We start from the raw sequence: 27,172 nt of genomic DNA on the forward strand, positions 1-27,172 counted from the left end.
CATTATACTACAGGTGGTCTGGGTGTATTTGACATTACATTATACTACAGGTGGTCTGGGTGTATTTGACATGACATTATACTACAGGTGGTCTGGATGTATTTGACATTACATTATACTACAGGTGGTCTGGATGTATTTGACATTACATTATACTACAGGTTGTCTGGGTGTATTTGACATTACATTATACTATGGGTGGTCTGGATGTATTTGACATTACATTATACTACGGGTGGTCTGGGTGTATTTGACATTACATTATACTACAGGTTGTCTGGGTGTATTTGACATGACATTATACTACGGGTGGTCTGGATGTATTTGACATTACATTATACTACAGGTTGTCTGGATGTAGTTGACATTACATTATACTACAGGTTGTCTGGGTGTATTTGACATTACATTATACTACAGGTGGTCTGGATGTATTTGACATTACATTATACTACGGGTGGTCTGGGTGTATTTGACATTACATTATACTACGGGTGGTCTGGGTGTATTTGACATTACATTATACTACAGGTTGTCTGGGTGTATTTGACATGACATTATACTACGGGTGGTCTGGGTGTATTTGACATTACATTATACTACGGGTGGTCTGGGTGTATTTGACATTACATTATACTACAGGTTGTCTGGATGTATTTGACATTACATTATACTACAGGTTGTCTGGATTTATTTGACATTACATTATACTACAGGTGGTCTGGGTGTATTTGACATTACATTATACTACAGGTTTTTCTGGGTGTATTTGACATTACATTATACTACGGGTGGTCTGGATTTATTTGACATTACATTATACTACAGGTGGTCTGGGTGTATTTGACATTACATTATACTACAGGTGGTCTGGGTGTATTTGACATTACATTATACTACAGGTTGTCTGGGTGTATTTGACATTACATTATACTACAGGTTGTCTGGGTGTATTTGACATTACATTATACTACAGGTGGTCTGGATGTATTTGACATTACATTATACTACAGGTGGTCTGGGTGTATTTGACATTACATTATACTACGGGTTGTCTGGGTGTATTTGACATTACATTATACTACAGGTTGTCTGGGTGTATTTGACATTACATTATACTACAGGTTGTCTGGATGTATTTGACATTACATTATACTACAGGTTGTCTGGGTGTATTTGACATGACATTATACTACAGGTGGTCTGGGTGTATTTGACATGACATTATACTACAGGTTGTCTGGGTGTATTTGACATTACATTATACTACAGGTTGTCTGGATGTATTTGACATTACATTATACTACAGGTGGTCTGGATGTATTTGACATGACATTATACTACGGGTGGTCTGGATTTATTTGACATTACATTATACTACAGGTTGTCTGGATGTATTTGACATTACATTATACTACAGGTGGTCTGGATGTATTTGACATGACATTATACTACGGGTGGTCTGGATTTATTTGACATTACATTATACTACAGGTGGTCTGGATGTATTTGACATTACATTATACTACAGGTGGTCTGGATGTATTTGACATTACATTATACTACAGGTGGTCTGGATGTATTTGACATGACATTATACTACGGGTGGTCTGGATTTATTTGACATTACATTATACTACAGGTGGTCTGGATGTATTTGACATTACATTATACTACAGGTTGTCTGGATGTATTTGACATTACATTATACTACAGGTGGTCTGGGTGTATTTGACATTACATTATACTACAGGTGGTCTGGGTGTATTTGACATGACATTATACTACAGGTGGTCTGGATGTATTTGACATTACATTATACTACAGGTGGTCTGGATGTATTTGACATTACATTATACTACAGGTTGTCTGGGTGTATTTGACATTACATTATACTATGGGTGGTCTGGATGTATTTGACATTACATTATACTACGGGTGGTCTGGGTGTATTTGACATTACATTATACTACAGGTTGTCTGGGTGTATTTGACATGACATTATACTACGGGTGGTCTGGATGTATTTGACATTACATTATACTACAGGTTGTCTGGATGTAGTTGACATTACATTATACTACAGGTTGTCTGGGTGTATTTGACATTACATTATACTACAGGTGGTCTGGATGTATTTGACATTACATTATACTACAGGTGGTCTGGATGTATTTGACATTACATTATACTACAGGTGGTCTGGATGTATTTGACATTACATTATACTACAGGTGGTCTGGATGTATTTGACATGACATTATACTACGGGTGGTCTGGATTTATTTGACATTACATTATACTACAGGTGGTCTGGATGTATTTGACATTACATTATACTACAGGTTGTCTGGATGTATTTGACATTACATTATACTACAGGTGGTCTGGGTGTATTTGACATTACATTATACTACAGGTGGTCTGGGTGTATTTGACATGACATTATACTACAGGTGGTCTGGATGTATTTGACATTACATTATACTACAGGTGGTCTGGATGTATTTGACATTACATTATACTACAGGTTGTCTGGGTGTATTTGACATTACATTATACTACGGGTGGTCTGGATGTATTTGACATTACATTATACTACGGGTGGTCTGGGTGTATTTGACATTACATTATACTACAGGTTGTCTGGGTGTATTTGACATGACATTATACTACGGGTGGTCTGGATGTATTTGACATTACATTATACTACAGGTTGTCTGGATGTAGTTGACATTACATTATACTACAGGTTGTCTGGGTGTATTTGACATTACATTATACTACAGGTGGTCTGGATGTATTTGACATTACATTATACTACGGGTGGTCTGGATTTATTTGACATTACATTATACTACAGGTGGTCTGGGTGTATTTGACATGACATTATACTACAGGTTGTCTGGGTGTATTTGACATTACATTATACTACAGGTTGTCTGGATGTATTTGACATTACATTATACTACGGGTGGTCTGGATGTATTTGACATTACATTATACTACGGGTGGTCTGGGTGTATTTGACATTACATTATACTACAGGTTGTCTGGGTGTATTTGACATGACATTATACTACGGGTGGTCTGGATGTATTTGACATTACATTATACTACAGGTTGTCTGGATGTAGTTGACATTACATTATACTACAGGTGGTCTGGATGTATTTGACATTACATTATACTACAGGTGGTCTGGATGTATTTGACATTACATTATACTACAGGTGGTCTGGATGTATTTGACATGACATTATACTACGGGTGGTCTGGATTTATTTGACATTACATTATACTACAGGTGGTCTGGATGTATTTGACATTACATTATACTACAGGTTGTCTGGATGTATTTGACATTACATTATACTACAGGTGGTCTGGGTGTATTTGACATTACATTATACTACAGGTGGTCTGGGTGTATTTGACATGACATTATACTACAGGTGGTCTGGATGTATTTGACATTACATTATACTATGGGTGGTCTGGATGTATTTGACATTACATTATACTACGGGTGGTCTGGGTGTATTTGACATTACATTATACTACAGGTTGTCTGGGTGTATTTGACATGACATTATACTACGGGTGGTCTGGATGTATTTGACATTACATTATACTACAGGTTGTCTGGATGTAGTTGACATTACATTATACTACAGGTTGTCTGGGTGTATTTGACATTACATTATACTACAGGTGGTCTGGATGTATTTGACATTACATTATACTACAGGTGGTCTGGATGTATTTGACATTACATTATACTACAGGTGGTCTGGATGTATTTGACATTACATTATACTACAGGTGGTCTGGATGTATTTGACATGACATTATACTACGGGTGGTCTGGATGTATTTGACATTACATTATACTACAGGTGGTCTGGATGTATTTGACATTACATTATACTACAGGTTGTCTGGATGTATTTGACATTACATTATACTACAGGTGGTCTGGGTGTATTTGACATTACATTATACTACAGGTGGTCTGGGTGTATTTGACATGACATTATACTACAGGTGGTCTGGATGTATTTGACATTACATTATACTACAGGTGGTCTGGATGTATTTGACATTACATTATACTACAGGTTGTCTGGGTGTATTTGACATTACATTATACTACGGGTGGTCTGGATGTATTTGACATTACATTATACTACGGGTGGTCTGGGTGTATTTGACATTACATTATACTACAGGTTGTCTGGGTGTATTTGACATGACATTATACTACGGGTGGTCTGGATGTATTTGACATTACATTATACTACAGGTTGTCTGGATGTAGTTGACATTACATTATACTACAGGTTGTCTGGGTGTATTTGACATTACATTATACTACAGGTGGTCTGGGTGTATTTGACATGACATTATACTACAGGTTGTCTGGGTGTATTTGACATTACATTATACTACAGGTTGTCTGGATGTATTTGACATTACATTATACTACGGGTGGTCTGGATGTATTTGACATTACATTATACTACGGGTGGTCTGGGTGTATTTGACATTACATTATACTACAGGTTGTCTGGGTGTATTTGACATGACATTATACTACGGGTGGTCTGGATGTATTTGACATTACATTATACTACAGGTTGTCTGGATGTAGTTGACATTACATTATACTACAGGTTGTCTGGGTGTATTTGACATTACATTATACTACAGGTGGTCTGGATGTATTTGACATTACATTATACTACAGGTGGTCTGGGTGTATTTGACATGACATTATACTACAGGTTGTCTGGGTGTATTTGACATTACATTATACTACAGGTTGTCTGGATGTATTTGACATTACATTATACTATGGGTGGTCTGGATGTATTTGACATTACATTATACTACGGGTGGTCTGGGTGTATTTGACATTACATTATACTACAGGTTGTCTGGGTGTATTTGACATTACATTATACTACAGGTTGTCTGGGTGTATTTGACATTACATTATACTACAGGTGGTCTGGGTGTATTTGACATTACATTATACTACAGGTGGTCTGGGTGTATTTGACATTACATTATACTACAGGTGGTCTGGGTGTATTTGACATTACATTATACTACAGGTTGTCTGGGTGTATTTGACATTACATTATACTACAGGTTGTCTGGGTGTATTTGACATTACATTATACTACAGGTGGTCTGGATGTATTTGACATTACATTATACTACAGGTGGTCTGGGTGTATTTGACATTACATTATACTACGGGTTGTCTGGGTGTATTTGACATTACATTATACTACAGGTTGTCTGGGTGTATTTGACATTACATTATACTACAGGTTGTCTGGATGTATTTGACATTACATTATACTACAGGTTGTCTGGGTGTATTTGACATGACATTATACTACAGGTGGTCTGGGTGTATTTGACATTACATTATACTACAGGTGGTCTGGATGTATTTGACATTACATTATACTACAGGTTGTCTGGGTGTATTTGACATTACATTATACTACGGGTTGTCTGGGTGTATTTGACATTACATTATACTACAGGTTGTCTGGGTGTATTTGACATTACATTATACTACAGGTTGTCTGGATGTATTTGACATTACATTATACTACAGGTTGTCTGGGTGTATTTGACATGACATTATACTACAGGTGGTCTGGGTGTATTTGACATGACATTATACTACAGGTTGTCTGGGTGTATTTGACATTACATTATACTACAGGTTGTCTGGATGTATTTGACATTACATTATACTACAGGTTGTCTGGGTGTATTTGACATGACATTATACTACAGGTGGTCTGGGTGTATTTGACATTACATTATACTACGGGTGGTCTGGGTGTATTTGACATTACATTATACTACAGGTTGTCTGGGTGTATTTGACATGACATTATACTACGGGTGGTCTGGGTGTATTTGACATTACATTATACTACGGGTGGTCTGGGTGTATTTGACATTACATTATACTACAGGTTGTCTGGATGTATTTGACATTACATTATACTACAGGTTGTCTGGATTTATTTGACATTACATTATACTACAGGTGGTCTGGGTGTATTTGACATTACATTATACTACAGGTTTTTCTGGGTGTATTTGACATTACATTATACTACGGGTGGTCTGGATTTATTTGACATTACATTATACTACAGGTTGTCTGGATGTAGTTGACATTACATTATACTACAGGTTGTCTGGGTGTATTTGACATTACATTATACTACAGGTGGTCTGGATGTATTTGACATTACATTATACTACAGGTGGTCTGGATGTATTTGACATTACATTATACTACAGGTGGTCTGGATGTATTTGACATTACATTATACTACAGGTGGTCTGGATGTATTTGACATGACATTATACTACGGGTGGTCTGGATTTATTTGACATTACATTATACTACAGGTGGTCTGGATGTATTTGACATTACATTATACTACAGGTTGTCTGGATGTATTTGACATTACATTATACTACAGGTGGTCTGGGTGTATTTGACATTACATTATACTACAGGTGGTCTGGGTGTATTTGACATGACATTATACTACAGGTGGTCTGGATGTATTTGACATTACATTATACTACAGGTGGTCTGGATGTATTTGACATTACATTATACTACAGGTGGTCTGGGTGTATTTGACATGACATTATACTACAGGTTGTCTGGGTGTATTTGACATTACATTATACTACAGGTTGTCTGGATGTATTTGACATTACATTATACTACGGGTGGTCTGGATGTATTTGACATTACATTATACTACGGGTGGTCTGGGTGTATTTGACATTACATTATACTACAGGTTGTCTGGGTGTATTTGACATGACATTATACTACGGGTGGTCTGGATGTATTTGACATTACATTATACTACAGGTTGTCTGGATGTAGTTGACATTACATTATACTACAGGTTGTCTGGGTGTATTTGACATTACATTATACTACAGGTGGTCTGGATGTATTTGACATTACATTATACTACAGGTGGTCTGGGTGTATTTGACATGACATTATACTACAGGTTGTCTGGGTGTATTTGACATTACATTATACTACAGGTTGTCTGGATGTATTTGACATTACATTATACTATGGGTGGTCTGGATGTATTTGACATTACATTATACTACGGGTGGTCTGGGTGTATTTGACATTACATTATACTACAGGTTGTCTGGGTGTATTTGACATTACATTATACTACAGGTTGTCTGGGTGTATTTGACATTACATTATACTACAGGTGGTCTGGGTGTATTTGACATTACATTATACTACAGGTGGTCTGGGTGTATTTGACATTACATTATACTACAGGTGGTCTGGGTGTATTTGACATTACATTATACTACAGGTTGTCTGGGTGTATTTGACATTACATTATACTACAGGTTGTCTGGGTGTATTTGACATTACATTATACTACAGGTGGTCTGGATGTATTTGACATTACATTATACTACAGGTGGTCTGGGTGTATTTGACATTACATTATACTACGGGTTGTCTGGGTGTATTTGACATTACATTATACTACAGGTTGTCTGGGTGTATTTGACATTACATTATACTACAGGTTGTCTGGATGTATTTGACATTACATTATACTACAGGTTGTCTGGGTGTATTTGACATGACATTATACTACAGGTGGTCTGGGTGTATTTGACATTACATTATACTACAGGTGGTCTGGATGTATTTGACATTACATTATACTACAGGTTGTCTGGGTGTATTTGACATTACATTATACTACGGGTTGTCTGGGTGTATTTGACATTACATTATACTACAGGTTGTCTGGGTGTATTTGACATTACATTATACTACAGGTTGTCTGGATGTATTTGACATTACATTATACTACAGGTTGTCTGGGTGTATTTGACATGACATTATACTACAGGTGGTCTGGGTGTATTTGACATGACATTATACTACAGGTTGTCTGGGTGTATTTGACATTACATTATACTACAGGTTGTCTGGATGTATTTGACATTACATTATACTACAGGTTGTCTGGGTGTATTTGACATGACATTATACTACAGGTGGTCTGGGTGTATTTGACATTACATTATACTACGGGTGGTCTGGGTGTATTTGACATTACATTATACTACAGGTTGTCTGGGTGTATTTGACATGACATTATACTACGGGTGGTCTGGGTGTATTTGACATTACATTATACTACGGGTGGTCTGGGTGTATTTGACATTACATTATACTACAGGTTGTCTGGATGTATTTGACATTACATTATACTACAGGTTGTCTGGATTTATTTGACATTACATTATACTACAGGTGGTCTGGGTGTATTTGACATTACATTATACTACAGGTTTTTCTGGGTGTATTTGACATTACATTATACTACGGGTGGTCTGGATTTATTTGACATTACATTATACTACAGGTTGTCTGGATGTAGTTGACATTACATTATACTACAGGTTGTCTGGGTGTATTTGACATTACATTATACTACAGGTGGTCTGGATGTATTTGACATTACATTATACTACAGGTGGTCTGGATGTATTTGACATTACATTATACTACAGGTGGTCTGGATGTATTTGACATTACATTATACTACAGGTGGTCTGGATGTATTTGACATGACATTATACTACGGGTGGTCTGGATTTATTTGACATTACATTATACTACAGGTGGTCTGGATGTATTTGACATTACATTATACTACAGGTTGTCTGGATGTATTTGACATTACATTATACTACAGGTGGTCTGGGTGTATTTGACATTACATTATACTACAGGTGGTCTGGGTGTATTTGACATGACATTATACTACAGGTGGTCTGGATGTATTTGACATTACATTATACTACAGGTGGTCTGGATGTATTTGACATTACATTATACTACAGGTTGTCTGGGTGTATTTGACATTACATTATACTACGGGTGGTCTGGATGTATTTGACATTACATTATACTACGGGTGGTCTGGGTGTATTTGACATTACATTATACTACAGGTTGTCTGGGTGTATTTGACATGACATTATACTACGGGTGGTCTGGATGTATTTGACATTACATTATACTACAGGTTGTCTGGATGTAGTTGACATTACATTATACTACAGGTTGTCTGGGTGTATTTGACATTACATTATACTACAGGTGGTCTGGATGTATTTGACATTACATTATACTACGGGTGGTCTGGATTTATTTGACATTACATTATACTACAGGTGGTCTGGGTGTATTTGACATGACATTATACTACAGGTTGTCTGGGTGTATTTGACATTACATTATACTACAGGTTGTCTGGATGTATTTGACATTACATTATACTACGGGTGGTCTGGATGTATTTGACATTACATTATACTACGGGTGGTCTGGGTGTATTTGACATTACATTATACTACAGGTTGTCTGGGTGTATTTGACATGACATTATACTACGGGTGGTCTGGATGTATTTGACATTACATTATACTACAGGTTGTCTGGATGTAGTTGACATTACATTATACTACAGGTGGTCTGGATGTATTTGACATTACATTATACTACAGGTGGTCTGGATGTATTTGACATTACATTATACTACAGGTGGTCTGGATGTATTTGACATGACATTATACTACGGGTGGTCTGGATTTATTTGACATTACATTATACTACAGGTGGTCTGGATGTATTTGACATTACATTATACTACAGGTTGTCTGGATGTATTTGACATTACATTATACTACAGGTGGTCTGGGTGTATTTGACATTACATTATACTACAGGTGGTCTGGGTGTATTTGACATGACATTATACTACAGGTGGTCTGGATGTATTTGACATTACATTATACTATGGGTGGTCTGGATGTATTTGACATTACATTATACTACGGGTGGTCTGGGTGTATTTGACATTACATTATACTACAGGTTGTCTGGGTGTATTTGACATGACATTATACTACGGGTGGTCTGGATGTATTTGACATTACATTATACTACAGGTTGTCTGGATGTAGTTGACATTACATTATACTACAGGTTGTCTGGGTGTATTTGACATTACATTATACTACAGGTGGTCTGGATGTATTTGACATTACATTATACTACAGGTGGTCTGGATGTATTTGACATTACATTATACTACAGGTGGTCTGGATGTATTTGACATTACATTATACTACAGGTGGTCTGGATGTATTTGACATGACATTATACTACGGGTGGTCTGGATTTATTTGACATTACATTATACTACAGGTGGTCTGGATGTATTTGACATTACATTATACTACAGGTTGTCTGGATGTATTTGACATTACATTATACTACAGGTGGTCTGGGTGTATTTGACATTACATTATACTACAGGTGGTCTGGGTGTATTTGACATGACATTATACTACAGGTGGTCTGGATGTATTTGACATTACATTATACTACAGGTGGTCTGGATGTATTTGACATTACATTATACTACAGGTTGTCTGGGTGTATTTGACATTACATTATACTACGGGTGGTCTGGATGTATTTGACATTACATTATACTACGGGTGGTCTGGGTGTATTTGACATTACATTATACTACAGGTTGTCTGGGTGTATTTGACATGACATTATACTACGGGTGGTCTGGATGTATTTGACATTACATTATACTACAGGTTGTCTGGATGTAGTTGACATTACATTATACTACAGGTTGTCTGGGTGTATTTGACATTACATTATACTACAGGTGGTCTGGATGTATTTGACATTACATTATACTACGGGTGGTCTGGATTTATTTGACATTACATTATACTACAGGTGGTCTGGGTGTATTTGACATGACATTATACTACAGGTTGTCTGGGTGTATTTGACATTACATTATACTACAGGTTGTCTGGATGTATTTGACATTACATTATACTACGGGTGGTCTGGATGTATTTGACATTACATTATACTACGGGTGGTCTGGGTGTATTTGACATTACATTATACTACAGGTTGTCTGGGTGTATTTGACATGACATTATACTACGGGTGGTCTGGATGTATTTGACATTACATTATACTACAGGTTGTCTGGATGTAGTTGACATTACATTATACTACAGGTTGTCTGGGTGTATTTGACATTACATTATACTACAGGTGGTCTGGATGTATTTGACATTACATTATACTACAGGTGGTCTGGGTGTATTTGACATGACATTATACTACAGGTTGTCTGGGTGTATTTGACATTACATTATACTACAGGTTGTCTGGATGTATTTGACATTACATTATACTATGGGTGGTCTGGATGTATTTGACATTACATTATACTACGGGTGGTCTGGGTGTATTTGACATTACATTATACTACAGGTTGTCTGGGTGTATTTGACATTACATTATACTACAGGTTGTCTGGGTGTATTTGACATTACATTATACTACAGGTGGTCTGGGTGTATTTGACATTACATTATACTACAGGTGGTCTGGGTGTATTTGACATTACATTATACTACAGGTGGTCTGGGTGTATTTGACATTACATTATACTACAGGTTGTCTGGGTGTATTTGACATTACATTATACTACAGGTTGTCTGGGTGTATTTGACATTACATTATACTACAGGTGGTCTGGATGTATTTGACATTACATTATACTACAGGTGGTCTGGGTGTATTTGACATTACATTATACTACGGGTTGTCTGGGTGTATTTGACATTACATTATACTACAGGTTGTCTGGGTGTATTTGACATTACATTATACTACAGGTTGTCTGGATGTATTTGACATTACATTATACTACAGGTTGTCTGGGTGTATTTGACATGACATTATACTACAGGTGGTCTGGGTGTATTTGACATTACATTATACTACAGGTGGTCTGGATGTATTTGACATTACATTATACTACAGGTTGTCTGGGTGTATTTGACATTACATTATACTACGGGTTGTCTGGGTGTATTTGACATTACATTATACTACAGGTTGTCTGGGTGTATTTGACATTACATTATACTACAGGTTGTCTGGATGTATTTGACATTACATTATACTACAGGTTGTCTGGGTGTATTTGACATGACATTATACTACGGGTGGTCTGGGTGTATTTGACATGACATTATACTACAGGTTGTCTGGGTGTATTTGACATTACATTATACTACAGGTTGTCTGGATGTATTTGACATTACATTATACTACAGGTTGTCTGGGTGTATTTGACATGACATTATACTACGGGTGGTCTGGGTGTATTTGACATTACATTATACTACGGGTGGTCTGGGTGTATTTGACATTACATTATACTACAGGTTGTCTGGATGTATTTGACATTACATTATACTACAGGTTGTCTGGATTTATTTGACATTACATTATACTACAGGTGGTCTGGGTGTATTTGACATTACATTATACTACAGGTTTTTCTGGGTGTATTTGACATTACATTATACTACGGGTGGTCTGGATTTATTTGACATTACATTATACTACAGGTGGTCTGGGTGTATTTGACATTACATTATACTACAGGTGGTCTGGGTGTATTTGACATTACATTATACTACAGGTTGTCTGGGTGTATTTGACATTACATTATACTACAGGTTGTCTGGGTGTATTTGACATTACATTATACTACAGGTGGTCTGGATGTATTTGACATTACATTATACTACAGGTGGTCTGGGTGTATTTGACATTACATTATACTACGGGTTGTCTGGGTGTATTTGACATTACATTATACTACAGGTTGTCTGGGTGTATTTGACATTACATTATACTACAGGTTGTCTGGATGTATTTGACATTACATTATACTACAGGTTGTCTGGGTGTATTTGACATGACATTATACTACAGGTGGTCTGGGTGTATTTGACATGACATTATACTACAGGTTGTCTGGGTGTATTTGACATTACATTATACTACAGGTTGTCTGGATGTATTTGACATTACATTATACTACAGGTGGTCTGGATGTATTTGACATGACATTATACTACGGGTGGTCTGGATTTATTTGACATTACATTATACTACAGGTTGTCTGGATGTATTTGACATTACATTATACTACAGGTGGTCTGGATGTATTTGACATGACATTATACTACGGGTGGTCTGGATTTATTTGACATTACATTATACTACAGGTGGTCTGGATGTATTTGACATTACATTATACTACAGGTGGTCTGGATGTATTTGACATTACATTATACTACAGGTGGTCTGGATGTATTTGACATGACATTATACTACGGGTGGTCTGGATTTATTTGACATTACATTATACTACGGGTGGTCTGGATGTATTTGACATTACATTATACTACAGGTTGTCTGGATGTATTTGACATTACATTATACTACAGGTGGTCTGGATGTATTTGACATGACATTATACTACGGGTGGTCTGGATTTATTTGACATTACATTATACTACAGGTGGTCTGGATGTATTTGACATTACATTATACTACAGGTTGTCTGGATGTATTTGACATTACATTATACTACAGGTGGTCTGGGTGTATTTGACATTACATTATACTACAGGTGGTCTGGGTGTATTTGACATGACATTATACTACAGGTGGTCTGGATGTATTTGACATTACATTATACTACGGGTGGTCTGGATGTATTTGACATTACATTATACTACAGGTGGTCTGGGTGTATTTGACATTACATTATACTACGGGTGGTCTGGATGTATTTGACATTACATTATACTACGGGTGGTCTGGATGTATTTGACATTACATTATACTACGGGTGGTCTGGGTGTATTTGACATTACATTATACTACAGGTTGTCTGGGTGTATTTGACATGACATTATACTACGGGTGGTCTGGATGTATTTGACATTACATTATACTACAGGTTGTCTGGATGTAGTTGACATTACATTATACTACAGGTTGTCTGGGTGTATTTGACATTACATTATACTACAGGTGGTCTGGATGTATTTGACATTACATTATACTACGGGTGGTCTGGATTTATTTGACATTACATTATACTACAGGTGGTCTGGGTGTATTTGACATGACATTATACTACAGGTTGTCTGGGTGTATTTGACATTACATTATACTACAGGTTGTCTGGATGTATTTGACATTACATTATACTACGGGTGGTCTGGATGTATTTGACATTACATTATACTACGGGTGGTCTGGGTGTATTTGACATTACATTATACTACGGGTTGTCTGGGTGTATTTGACATGACATTATACTACGGGTGGTCTGGATGTATTTGACATTACATTATACTACAGGTTGTCTGGATGTAGTTGACATTACATTATACTACAGGTTGTCTGGGTGTATTTGACATTACATTATACTACAGGTGGTCTGGATGTATTTGACATTACATTATACTACAGGTGGTCTGGGTGTATTTGACATGACATTATACTACAGGTTGTCTGGGTGTATTTGACATTACATTATACTACAGGTGGTCTGGGTGTATTTGACATTACATTATACTACAGGTGGTCTGGGTGTATTTGACATTACATTATACTACAGGTTGTCTGGGTGTATTTGACATTACATTATACTACAGGTTGTCTGGGTGTATTTGACATTACATTATACTACAGGTGGTCTGGATGTATTTGACATTACATTATACTACAGGTGGTCTGGGTGTATTTGACATTACATTATACTACGGGTTGTCTGGGTGTATTTGACATTACATTATACTACAGGTTGTCTGGGTGTATTTGACATTACATTATACTACAGGTTGTCTGGATGTATTTGACATTACATTATACTACAGGTGGTCTGGGTGTATTTGACATGACATTATACTACAGGTGGTCTGGGTGTATTTGACATTACATTATACTACAGGTGGTCTGGATGTATTTGACATTACATTATACTACAGGTTGTCTGGGTGTATTTGACATTACATTATACTACGGGTTGTCTGGGTGTATTTGACATTACATTATACTACAGGTTGTCTGGGTGTATTTGACATTACATTATACTACAGGTTGTCTGGATGTATTTGACATTACATTATACTACAGGTTGTCTGGGTGTATTTGACATGACATTATACTACAGGTGGTCTGGGTGTATTTGACATGACATTATACTACAGGTTGTCTGGGTGTATTTGACATTACATTATACTACAGGTTGTCTGGATGTATTTGACATTACATTATACTACAGGTTGTCTGGGTGTATTTGACATGACATTATACTACAGGTGGTCTGGGTGTATTTGACATTACATTATACTACAGGTGGTCTGGATGTATTTGACATTACATTATACTACAGGTGGTCTGGGTGTATTTGACATTACATTATACTACGGGTTGTCTGGGTGTATTTGACATTACATTATACTACAGGTTGTCTGGATGTATTTGACATTACATTATACTACAGGTTGTCTGGGTGTATTTGACATGACATTATACTACAGGTTGTCTGGGTGTATTTGACATTACATTATACTACAGGTTGTCTGGATGTATTTGACATTACATTATACTACATGTTGTCTGGATGTATTTGGCATTACATTATACTACGGGTGGTCTGGATGTATTTGACATTACATTATACTACGGGTGGTCTGGATGTATTTATATTACATTATGGGTGGTCTGGATGCATTTGACATTACACTACGGGTGGTCTGGATGTATTTGACATTACATAAATGGGCGGTCTGCATGTATTTGACATGACATCATACTACTGGTGGTCTGGATTTATTTGACATTACATTATACTACAGGTGGTCTGGGTGTATTTGACATTACATTATACTACGGGTGGTCTGGGTTTATTTGACATTACATTATACTACGGGTGGTCTGGGTGTATTTGACATTACATTATACTACAGGTGGTCTGGGTGTATTTGACATTACATTATACTACGGGTGGTCTGGATTTATTTGACATTACATTATACTACGGGTGGTCTGGGTGTATTTGACATTACATTATACTACAGGTGGTCTGGGTGTATTTGACATTACATTATACTACGGGTTGTCTGGGTGTATTTGACATTACATTATACTACGGGTTGTCTGGGTGTATTTGACATTACATTATACTACAGGTGGTCTGGGTGTATTTGACATTACATTATACTACAGGTGGTCTGGGTGTATTTGGCATTACATTATACTACAGGTTGTCTGGATGTATTTGGCATTACATTATACTACGGGTGGTCTGGATGTATTTGACATTACATTATACAACGGGTGGTCTGGATGTATTTGACATTACATTATACTACGGGTGGTCTGGATGTATTTGACATTACATTATACTATGGGTGGTCTGGATGTATTTTACATTACACCTCGGGTGGTCTGGATGTATTTTACATTTCATTAACACTCTTACATTTTCACCATTCAGGTAAGCCTTTAGTAATGAGAGCCAGTATCCATACCGTGTTAGAAAAGGTGCCATCTAGAATCTAAAAGGGTTATTCCGCTGTCCCCATAGGGGAACCCTTTTGATGAACCTGTTTGGTTCCAGTTAGAACCCTTTTGGGCTCCATTTTCTACATGGAACCCAAAAGGGTTCAACCTGAAACCAAAAAGGTTCTACCTGGAACCAAAAAGGGTTCTCCTATGCGGACAGCCAAAGAACCCTTTTTTCTAAGAGTGTAGAGGCTCTTCATGCTTTTCTATTTCCACTTCCTGTTTCAGGATCCAAAGCCCCTCCCTTATCTATGCCATGACGATGCCTTCACCTTCAACATTAACTTATTTGTGTCAGTGAAAGGTATGTTGGGTTTTACACAGACACACACAACACACACGTACATGCACAGATACACAGTAAAAAGGAATTGTTGGTGAATGAGAGCCTTGGTAATTAAGCATACACACACAAGGGAGGTAATGATTTACCATTAAGAGCTTTGTATTCCTAACTACCAGGACTGTTCATTCTCTGTTCTGACTTTCTCTCTCTCTCCTGACTCGCTCTCTCCACTGACTATCTCTCCACTGACTCTGTCCTGAAAATCTCTCCTGACTCTCTGGCTTGACTATCTCTCCTGACTCTCCACAGACTCTGTCTTGACTCTCTCTCCTGTCTCCACTGACTCTCTGTCTTGACTATCTCTCCTGACACTCCACTGACTCTCTCTCCTGACTCTCCACTGACTGACTCTCTCCACTGCTCTTCCTATGTATTTTCTGAGGTATTATTGAGGGGGTATATCAGGTGTTGATATCCTGTCTCAATCAACTATTGTGGGGTGTTTTTTTCAGGAGAGGCAATGAAGGAAGCAGCCACTATATGCAAGTCCAACTTCAAGGTAAGCAGTTGGTGAAGTAGACTTTGGATAGCTTACTACAGTTGTATCAATGTGCAGAGTTGTGGACTCGAGTCACATGACTTGGACTCGACTTGATAGAAAATAAAATAACTTTAGGCTTGACTTCGACTTGGAGCCTCAAGACTTGGGACCCAAGTTTGACTTGAGACTGATGACTTGAAATGATTTGTCCAGGGTTTGTCACTCATTTTGTGGCACATGACTCTCCACGTAGCCAGAGACAGTAGCCACAGCATCGCACATAGCAACAAAACAAAAGTGCAATAGATTGGCTAGTGAAATGCACACATGGCCCTCTGATTGGACTAGAAAACGGTCAATTAATACAGGTCGGATGAGGTAGCGCAGTGTTTCTCGAAGCGTAGAAGGATTTGGGGGGTTGTGAGCAATGTTCCCTCAAATCTTTTCTGGCACTGAGATCATTTAAGTTCTGCTGAGCGCAAACTTGAATGTTGTGAAAATTCTGTGCAACTTCCAGTGCGTGTTTACTGTGAACACTGAGGCTGTATCTGCTTTAAGTTAGTTTTAACACTGGCCAAGTAGGCTACACTGGCTATTTGATCATAATGGAGGACTACCAGAGTGGAGAAAATGCATCCCATAACATTTTAACATTTAAGTAGCCGTTCTATCATTCAGCCTACAGTAACAGCCAATGTGTGGGGTTCATTGTAGTCCATAAAAAAAAAAATGCAGGTCTTGACATTAACCTGTTTATCCACTTGTCCTTCAGACAAGGAGGTGACTGAAAATGTTTTTGTGTTGTTTGATGCAAGAAACCACTTTACAAAATAAAATTCATTATTATTCCCATACCATTATTACAGAGAATCAGACAAATTATGCTACCCTATGACTATTGGTTACTTAGTTTATTTATTAAGCCTGTCTCAAAATACAACACTGCCCCTTTAAGACAACATTTTTTTTAAATCTGACTTGCTTTTCAAAGATATCTAGAAATGTACATGTTTTGTGTTCTTGTAGGAAGCAATCAATCATCTATTACTGATTACAAATGATCTATAACTGGGCTAATACCTCACTAAATAGCAAAGAATATGAACACGTGACTACATGAAGCTCTTGCTTTGATCTCAAAACAAGCACATCTACTCATGACCACAGCTGTAAACACAGTCCAAAATTAATGGCATTGATGCATATATGGCAATGGTCTATTTGCATACAGGCCTACTGCAGCTCTGATTGGTTATGCGGCCGGTCTGTGTAGAGTAGGGGCTGAGTCGTTGCAATAGAATCCTACTGCGATGCGTTCTGCCTACAACAACATCTCTAGCATGGTTGGTTTTGTTTCAGTATGTTGCATTGAAAGTGGCTAATATTGAGTTGATTCGATCACAATCGCCACAGTAAAGGGAAACGGTGATAGTGTTAACTAACAGAGAAAAGTCTAGAAAGTGGAATGAAGTTTAATCTCGTGTCTGATATTTCTTCTGTGAGCTGCACTGCATTTGCGGACTACTGCACACCCCCGAAAGTTTAGAGGGAATGTTTGTTGTGAGTATGAAACTGAATTTTTCAAACATATTTTAATTGGCTACATACACATACATTTTATATTTATACCTTTGCCTATTTGATCTGGATTCAGGCATAGGCCCACGGTATTACACCAAATTATGTCTGAAAACATCTCATCTGTGCTTCAGAACCACCAAGTTGCACGTCTTGACTGTTGACCAATGAACAGTGATCTGCATTAGGGCACAAAGGCTCATATCCAGATTATTCTTCAGAAAGCGCTTGTTTCATTTGCTCCGGTTTTGCCTGGTAAAAACAGAGTAAGCCTACATTTATATTATCCATATAAAAGTGAACCACATATCTACAGTTTAGCAATCTACTACGGACACATCTTTTCCAGAACAATAACGTTAGGCTACGTGGTGATTTCATTGATCATTTTCATATTTCAGATTGTTCTAGTATGGATGGTAACTGGCTATATGTCTGAAGATAACTGTAACATCGCACTGCCTTGAATATTATGGGATGAAGAAGTAGAACTAAAAGAAGTAGAACTCAAGTAAAACTAAATTCTGGTGAATTTGTGAGGTGTGAGGAAGAAAGGGTCTTCCCAGTTGGCAACGAGCTGCAGGCAGGCGGCCCTCCAGAGTGACAGGCAAGGTGCAGGCGGCCCTCCAGAGTGACAGGCAAGGTGCAGGCGGCCCTCCAGAGTGACAGGCAAGGTGCAGGCGGCCCTCCAGAGTGACAGGCAAGGTGCAGGCGGCCCTCCAGAGTGACAGGCAAGGTGCAGGCGGCCCTCCAGAGTGACAGGCAAGGTGCAGGCGGCCCTCCAGAGTGACAGGCAAGGTGCAGGCGGCCCTCCAGAGTGACAGGCAAGGTGCAGGCGGCCCTCCAGAGTGACAGGCAAGGTGCAGGCGGCCCTCCAGAGTGACAGGCAAGGTGCAGGCGGCCCTCCAGAGTGAGAGGCAAGGTGCAGGCGGCCCTCCAGAGTGACAGGCAAGGTGCAGGCGGCCCTCCAGAGTGACAGGCAAGGTGCAGGCGGCCCTCCAGAGTGACAGGCAAGGTGCAGACAGACCATGCTTTCCTGTTCCTGCAACCTCCGCTGCATACAGGCCTATTATCCCGGTTTCTCTAGACACCAGAGGAGTGAGAAGATATCCCTTGTTGATATTGGCTGCTGACATTAATGACTTTCATCTAAAAATGCAGGTGTAAAACGCAGTTTATTTCTGTGTCTTGCACTTTGAAAAATGAATGGCTGTTTATGGCTGTAATGGCAGGCAAGGTGCAGACAGCGTATGAGCGTGCGCGGTCGGGTGGGTCGCAAGCTTTGAACCGTATTAAAATACATTTTTACATGACAAAATAATGAAAAGGGCTGTCTGGTAGCCTCAATAAATAGACAAAATATTGTAGTTGAACAAGTCATTGCGTATATATATATATATATATATATATTTATTTTTATTTACTTGACTTGAAAAAACTTGACGACATGCACTTAGAATGCAGAGACAAACTTTTCTACTTCAGACTTGGTTGGGGCAATTCCATTTCAATTCCAGTCAATTCAGTAAGTACATAAAAATTGTACTAATTTTGAATGAGGAACATTTGGAATATGGTTGACTTTCTGAATTGGAATGCAGCTCTTATGGAATGCAGGACTGGCCCAGGTGGAATGCAGCTCTTATGGAATGCAGGACTGGCCCAGGTGTTTTGACGAGCTGTAAATGACATCACTGTCACTACTGCACTCTGAACTGCCTCTGACATGACAAATATTAACAACTTAACAAAATAGTGACCTATCCCTATAGATCATTTGTAATCAGCAATAGATGATTAATTGCTTCCTTCATTGAGATACATTAGTGTTTACTGCATTAAAGGGATAGGTCACTATTTTCTTAAGTTGTTAATAGTTGTCATGTCAGAGGCAGTTAAGAGTGCAGTAGTGACAGCATCTACGATGAGCCTTACATGTCTTTGCCAGAGCCACCACAGGCTAACAGTTAGCATTGACCATTGAGTTACAATGTTTCAACGCAGCATCCTCCAATGTAAATGCCCATGAAATGAAAGACTTAGCGTAGATACTGTCACACTACTGGTCTCTAGACCACGTCTAAGGTAAGATACACATTACAAAACATAACAATTATATTACGATCATATATTACTAAATATAATGATTTATGAAAATTGGGTGAACTACCCTTTTAACCAGAAGACAATAGGAATAAATCCTGTGTGATTTAAGTCTCATTAGTCCTCTCTCTCTCTAGCCTCCTAATGACAGCTGTCATATCTGCCGTTGTAGGCAAGTACTCAGTACTCACACAGACTATGGTTGTGTCCCAAATGGCACCCAAAACCCTACATAGTGCACTACTTTTGACCATCAGTGGAGCCCTATGGGACCTGCTCAACAGTAGTGAACTATGAAGAGAATAGGGGGCCATTTGGGATGTGACCAATATATTGGTGAGGTGAGTGAGTGGTGTCTATCAGCTTCTCTGATGAGAACGGTTAGTCTCTTAGTCTATCAGCTTCTCTGATGAGAACGGTTAGTCTCTTAGTCTATCAGCTTCTCTGATGAGAACGGTTAGTCTCTTAGTCTATCAGCTTCTCTGATGAGAACGGTTAGTCTCTTAGTCTATCAGCTTCTCTGATGAGAACGGTTAGTCTCTTAGTCTATCAGCTTCTCTGATGAGAACGGTTAGTCTCTTAGTCTATCAGCTTCTCTGATGAGAACGGTTAGTCTCTTAGTCTATCAGCTTCTCTGATGAGAACGGTTAGTCTCTTAGTCTATCAGCTTCTCTGATGAGAACGGTTAGTCTCTTAGTCCAATGGCTTTGACTGATGAGAACGGTTAGTCTCTTAGTCCAATGGCTTTGACTGATGAGAACGGTTAGTCTCTTAGTCCAATGGCTTTGACTGATGAGAACGGTTAGTCTCTTAGTCCAATGGCTTTGACTGTTGAGAACGGTTAGTCTCTTAGTCCAATGGCTTTGACTGATGAGAACGGTTAGTCTCTTTGTCTATCAGCTTCTCTGATGAGAACGGTTAGTCTCTTAGTCTATCAGCTTCTCTGATGAGAACGGTTAGTCTCTTAGTCTATCAGCTTCTCTGATGAGAACGGTTAGTCTCTTAGTCTATCAGCTTCTCTGATGAGAACGGTTAGTCTCTTAGTCTATCAGCTTCTCTGATGAGAACGGTTAGTCTCTTAGTCTATCAGCTTCTCTGATGAGAACGGTTAGTCTCTTAGTCTATCAGCTTCTCTGATGAGAACGGTTAGTCTCTTAGTCTATCAGCTTCTCTGATGAGAACGGTTAGTCTCTTAGTCTATCAGCTTCTCTGATGAGAACGGTTAGTCTCTTAGTCTATCAGCTTCTCTGATGAGAACGGTTAGTCTCTTAGTCTATCAGCTTCTCTGATGAGAACGGTTAGTCTCTTAGTCCAATGGCTTTGACTGATGAGAACGGTTAGTCTCTTAGTCCAATGGCTTTGACTGATGAGAACGGTTAGTCTCTTAGTCCAATGGCTTTGACTGATGAGAACGGTTAGTCTCTTAGTCCAATGGCTTTGACTGATGAGAACAGTTAGTCTCTTAGTCCAATGGCTTTGACTGATGAGAACGGTTAGTCTCTTAGTCCAATGGCTTTGACTGATGAGAACGGTTAGTCTCTTAGTCCAATGGCTTTGACTGATGAGAACGGTTAGTGTCTTAGTCCAATGGCTTTAACTGATGAGAACGGTTAGTCTCTTAGTCCAATGGCTTTGACTGATGAGGTACAGGATGTCTTTCTGACTGACTCACTGTCTCTTTTTTACCTGTCTTTCTGTGTGTTAAAGTTATGTTGGATACACATGGTTTACACCGTCCAATGAAATGCTTCCTTGCAGGTTCCTTCTCCACAATGCAACAACAATAACCAATAGTAAAAGATAAGAATACTAACATAAAGTAAATGGCTCAGTGGAATAGAGTAAACATTTTAACATCAGTATAATACAGGAAGGCACAATTTATAGTCCAATATTGACATGTGTTCTGGGCAAGGGTGGATTGGGGAGCAAGTGTTTAAATTGTGCAGCATTGTATACACAGTGTGTGTGTTGGTGTGTGTGTCTCTTTTTCACTAATTTCTCTCTTTCCCTCTCACTTCTCTCTCTCTCTCCATCTCTCTCTCTCCCTCTCCAGTATATGTACTGGACTATGAAGCAGCAGTTAGCCCATCACACAGTCAACGGCTGTAACGTCAGACCTGGAGACCTGCTGGCCTCAGGAACCATCAGTGGACCGGTGAGTGTGTGTGTGCATGCATATACACTACCGTTCAAAAGTTTGGGGTCACTTAGAAATGTCCTTGTTCTCCATGAAAGCATACATGGAATGAGTTGGCATTCTAGTTGTCAATTTGTTGAGGTAATCTGGAGAGATTTCACCCCATGCTTCCTGAAGCACCTCCCACAAATTGGATTGGCTTGATGGGCACTTCTTACCTACCATACAGTCAAGCTGCTCCCACAACAGCTCAATAGGTTTGAGATCCGGTGACTGTGCTGGCCACTCCATTATAGACAGAATACCAGCTGACTGCTTCTTCCCTAAATAGTTCTTGCATCGTTTGGAGCTGTGTTTTGGGTCATTGTCCTGTTGTAGGAGGAAATTGGCTCCAATGAAGCGCCGTCCACAGGGTATGGCATGGAGTTGCAAAATGGAGTGATAGCCTTCCTTCTTCAAGATCCCTTTTACCCTGTACAAATCTCCCACTTTACCACCACCAAAGCACCCCCAGACCATCACATTGCCTCCACCATGCTTCACAGATGGCGTCAAGCACTCCTCCAGCATCTTTTCATTTTTTCTGCATCTCATGAATGTTCCTCTTTGTGATCTGAACACCTCAAACTTAGATTTGTCTGTCCATTGTCTGTGTTGCCCATCTTAATATTTTATTTTTATTGGCCAGTCTGAGATATGGCTTTTTCTTTGCAACTCTGCCTAGAAGGCCAGCATCCCGGAGTCGCCTCTTCACTGTTGACATTGAGACTGGTGCTTTGTGGGTACTATTTAATGAAACTGCCAGTTGAGGCCTTGTGAGGCGTCTGTTTCTCAGCTAGACACTCTAATGTACTTGTCCTCTTGCTCAGTTGTGCACTGGGGCCTCCCACTCCTCTTTCTACTCTGGTTAGAGACAGTGCGCTGTTCTGTGAAGGGAGTAGTACACAGCGTTGTACGAGATCTTCAGTTTCTTGGTAATTTCTCGCATGGAATAATCTTCATTTCTCAGAACAAGAATAGACTGACGAGTTTCAGAAGAAACGTCTTTGTTTCTGGCCATTTTGAGCCTGTAATCGAACCCATAAATGCTGATGCTGCAGATACTCAACTAGCCTAAAGAAGGCCAGTTGTCAGCTGTGCTAACAATTGCAGAACGGTTTTCTAATGATCAATTACCTTCTAAAATGATAAACTTGGATTAGCTAACACAACGTGCCATTGGAACACAGGAGTGATGGTTGCTGATAATGGGCCTCTGTACACCTATGTTGATATTCCATAAAAAATCTGCCGTTTCCAGCTACAATAGTCATTTACAACATTAACCATGTCTACCATGTATTTCTGATCAATTTGATGTTATTTTAATGGACAAAAACATTTCTAAGTGACCCCAAACTATTGAACGGTAGTGTATGTGTTATTCTGTGTGTGTCTGAGCATTTTCTATCTGAATTAGTGATTACATGTGTTCACATTTTACTGTGTATGTTCTGATGAGTTGTTGTTGTTGATTCAGTATTGACTTTGTCTCTGTCTCTCTCTCCTGACTCACTCTCTCTCTCTGTGTGTGTCTCTCTCTCTCACTGTCTCTCTCTCTCTCTCTGTCTGCCTGTCTCTCTCTCTGTCTGTCTGCCTGTCTCTGTCTGCCTGTCTGTGTGTGTGTGTGTGTGTCTCTCTCTCTGTCTGCCTGTCTCTCTCTCTCTGTCTGCCTGTCTCTGTCTGCCTGTCTCTGTCTGTGTGTGTGTGTGTGTGTGTCTCTCTCTCTGTCTGTCTGTGTGTGTGTGTGTTTCTCTCTCTCTGTGTGTAGGATCCAGACAGTTTTGGTTCTATGTTGGAGTTGTCATGGAAGGGTTCTAAGACTGTGGACCTGGGAGGAGGAGAGACAAGAACCTTCCTAAAGGATGGAGACCAGGTCACTCTTACAGGTGAGTGGAACCCTATTATACACACTGTTAGACAGAACCTCTACAGAAACCATGATACAACCTTACTGAGCTCACTACAAACACTGTTACAGACAGAACCCTACAGATACCATGATACAACCTTACTGAGCTCACTACAAACACTGCTACAGACAGAACCTCTACCGAAACCATGATACAACCTTACTGAGCTCTCTACAAACACTGTTACAGACAGAACCTCTACAGGTACCATGATACAACCTTACTGAGCTCTCTACAAACACTGTTACAGACAGAACCACTACAGAAACCATGATACAACCTTACTGAGCTCTCTACAAACACTGTTACAGACAGAACCACTACAGATACCATGATACAACCTTACTGAGCTCTCTACAAACACTGTTACAGACAGAACCTCTACAGAAGTCAAGAGACAACTCTGTTGTTGTTTAGATGTACCTTTTGGTCATTTAGCAGACAGTCAGTGCATTCAACAATTGAACTGTATTGCTCAGTTGGTAGAGCATGGCACTTCTATTGCCAGGATTCAGGGTTTGATTCCCGGGACCACCCATATATATAATTTATGCACACATGACTGTAAGTGGCTTTGCAGAAGTGTCTGCTAAATGGCATTCATTATTATTATATTAACTTACGTTCGCTAGGTTAGACAACCACATCTCACTGTCATTGTGAGTAGAACACTCCTCAATAAAGCAGCTATAAGCTACATCAGTCCTAGTCAGGAAAGAGGAAGTGTTTGGGAAGGCATGTAGAGTATGGTGTTAGTTTTTCTTTCTTCTAATATTAGTATTTTAAATAAATACTCCAACTTGATTGAGCTTAGAAGTCTTAATGGAACCAATGGAATGTTCTCAGGAGTGCAAACCCCTCCTACCAGGAACTTCAACCCTATTTGAACCTCGGTCTGTCACCTGTGTGTTAGTGACCACAGCTTCTATTAGCCACAGGGTCACACACACACACACACACACACACACACACACACACACACACACACACACACACACACACACACACACACACACACACACACACACGTACGTTCCGACATTCCTGTTGGTCTGTGTTGTCCTTTAATTTATTTTCCCCTCTCTTTCTCTAGGTTACTGTGAGGGGAGTGGGTATAGGGTGGGTTTCGGACCGTGTGCGGGGACCATTCTACCAGCCCTGTAACCTTGACAATCATCCACCCTCAATGTCTCTTCCATCCTGGGGGGAGTAATGTTGTTACTGAAGTCCTTTAAAAATGGACAATCCGGGATTTTAAATACAACAAATCAGTCGGATGATGTACGTACCAATCCAGGATTGACCCTTTAAATTTTCATTTTAATTGAGGATTATTGTTTATCATTCTAAAGTATTGTTGCCAGAAGCAGTGTTATATTCCATAATGTTGTAACTATGTGGTTTGGGACCTGACATCTAAAAACTATAGATGTTTAAACCCTCCTGTGACTTTGTGTTTTGTCTTCATCCTATTGACTTACTGAGTGACATCTTTATGGTGCAAAATATTGTAGTTAAAATCTGTGCAAAAGTACCATAAAATGCATTATAATCTGGCAGTATAATTTAATTTGACACTTTTCTTGAACAATGTGCGTTATGAAAAGGTGATTATTTAACGAGAGTTTAATTAACTGAGCGATTCATAAATATTGTGGCCTTTTTTTTTTTGCACTTTGCTGAAGTGGCATATTAAAACAGATTATTTTGCACAGATTTGAATATTGTTGCACCATGAAAATATTGCCCACTGTCTAGTACCCCTTACCTCACGAGTCAGGCCTGGCGTTCTCTTTTAGGAAATATCTGTAATGAATATTATTTTACTATGTTGTTGGCATATCTAATCAATAAAGCTGTATTCATGTGTATTTTTAAAAATAAATATTTGGCTTGATTAGAATTAATTCAGCATCTCTCTCTCACCAGACAGTTTTAGCTATCCTTTTAT

General features: G+C 38.7%; 1 protein-coding gene across 1 annotated transcript in view; it reads left to right on the top strand.

Moving 5' to 3' along the window:
• The window catches only part of fah (fumarylacetoacetate hydrolase (fumarylacetoacetase)), a 48,528-nt gene extending 21,400 nt beyond the window's left edge, over positions 1 to 27,128 (top strand). Inside the window, exons 10-14 of the mRNA XM_071380989.1 lie at positions 16,850 to 16,925; positions 17,420 to 17,466; positions 23,186 to 23,287; positions 25,080 to 25,197; positions 26,315 to 27,128. Of these exons, the coding sequence (XP_071237090.1) occupies positions 16,850 to 16,925; positions 17,420 to 17,466; positions 23,186 to 23,287; positions 25,080 to 25,197; positions 26,315 to 26,385 (414 nt within the window). The 3' untranslated portion in view covers positions 26,386 to 27,128. The remainder of the gene's footprint in view (positions 1 to 16,849; positions 16,926 to 17,419; positions 17,467 to 23,185; positions 23,288 to 25,079; positions 25,198 to 26,314) is intronic.
• The last annotated feature ends 44 nt before the right edge of the window (positions 27,129 to 27,172 follow it).

The sequence above is a fragment of the Salvelinus alpinus genome, chromosome 33, assembly GCF_045679555.1.
Source record: "Salvelinus alpinus chromosome 33, SLU_Salpinus.1, whole genome shotgun sequence".
NCBI classification, from domain to species: Eukaryota; Metazoa; Chordata; class Actinopteri; order Salmoniformes; family Salmonidae; genus Salvelinus; species Salvelinus alpinus.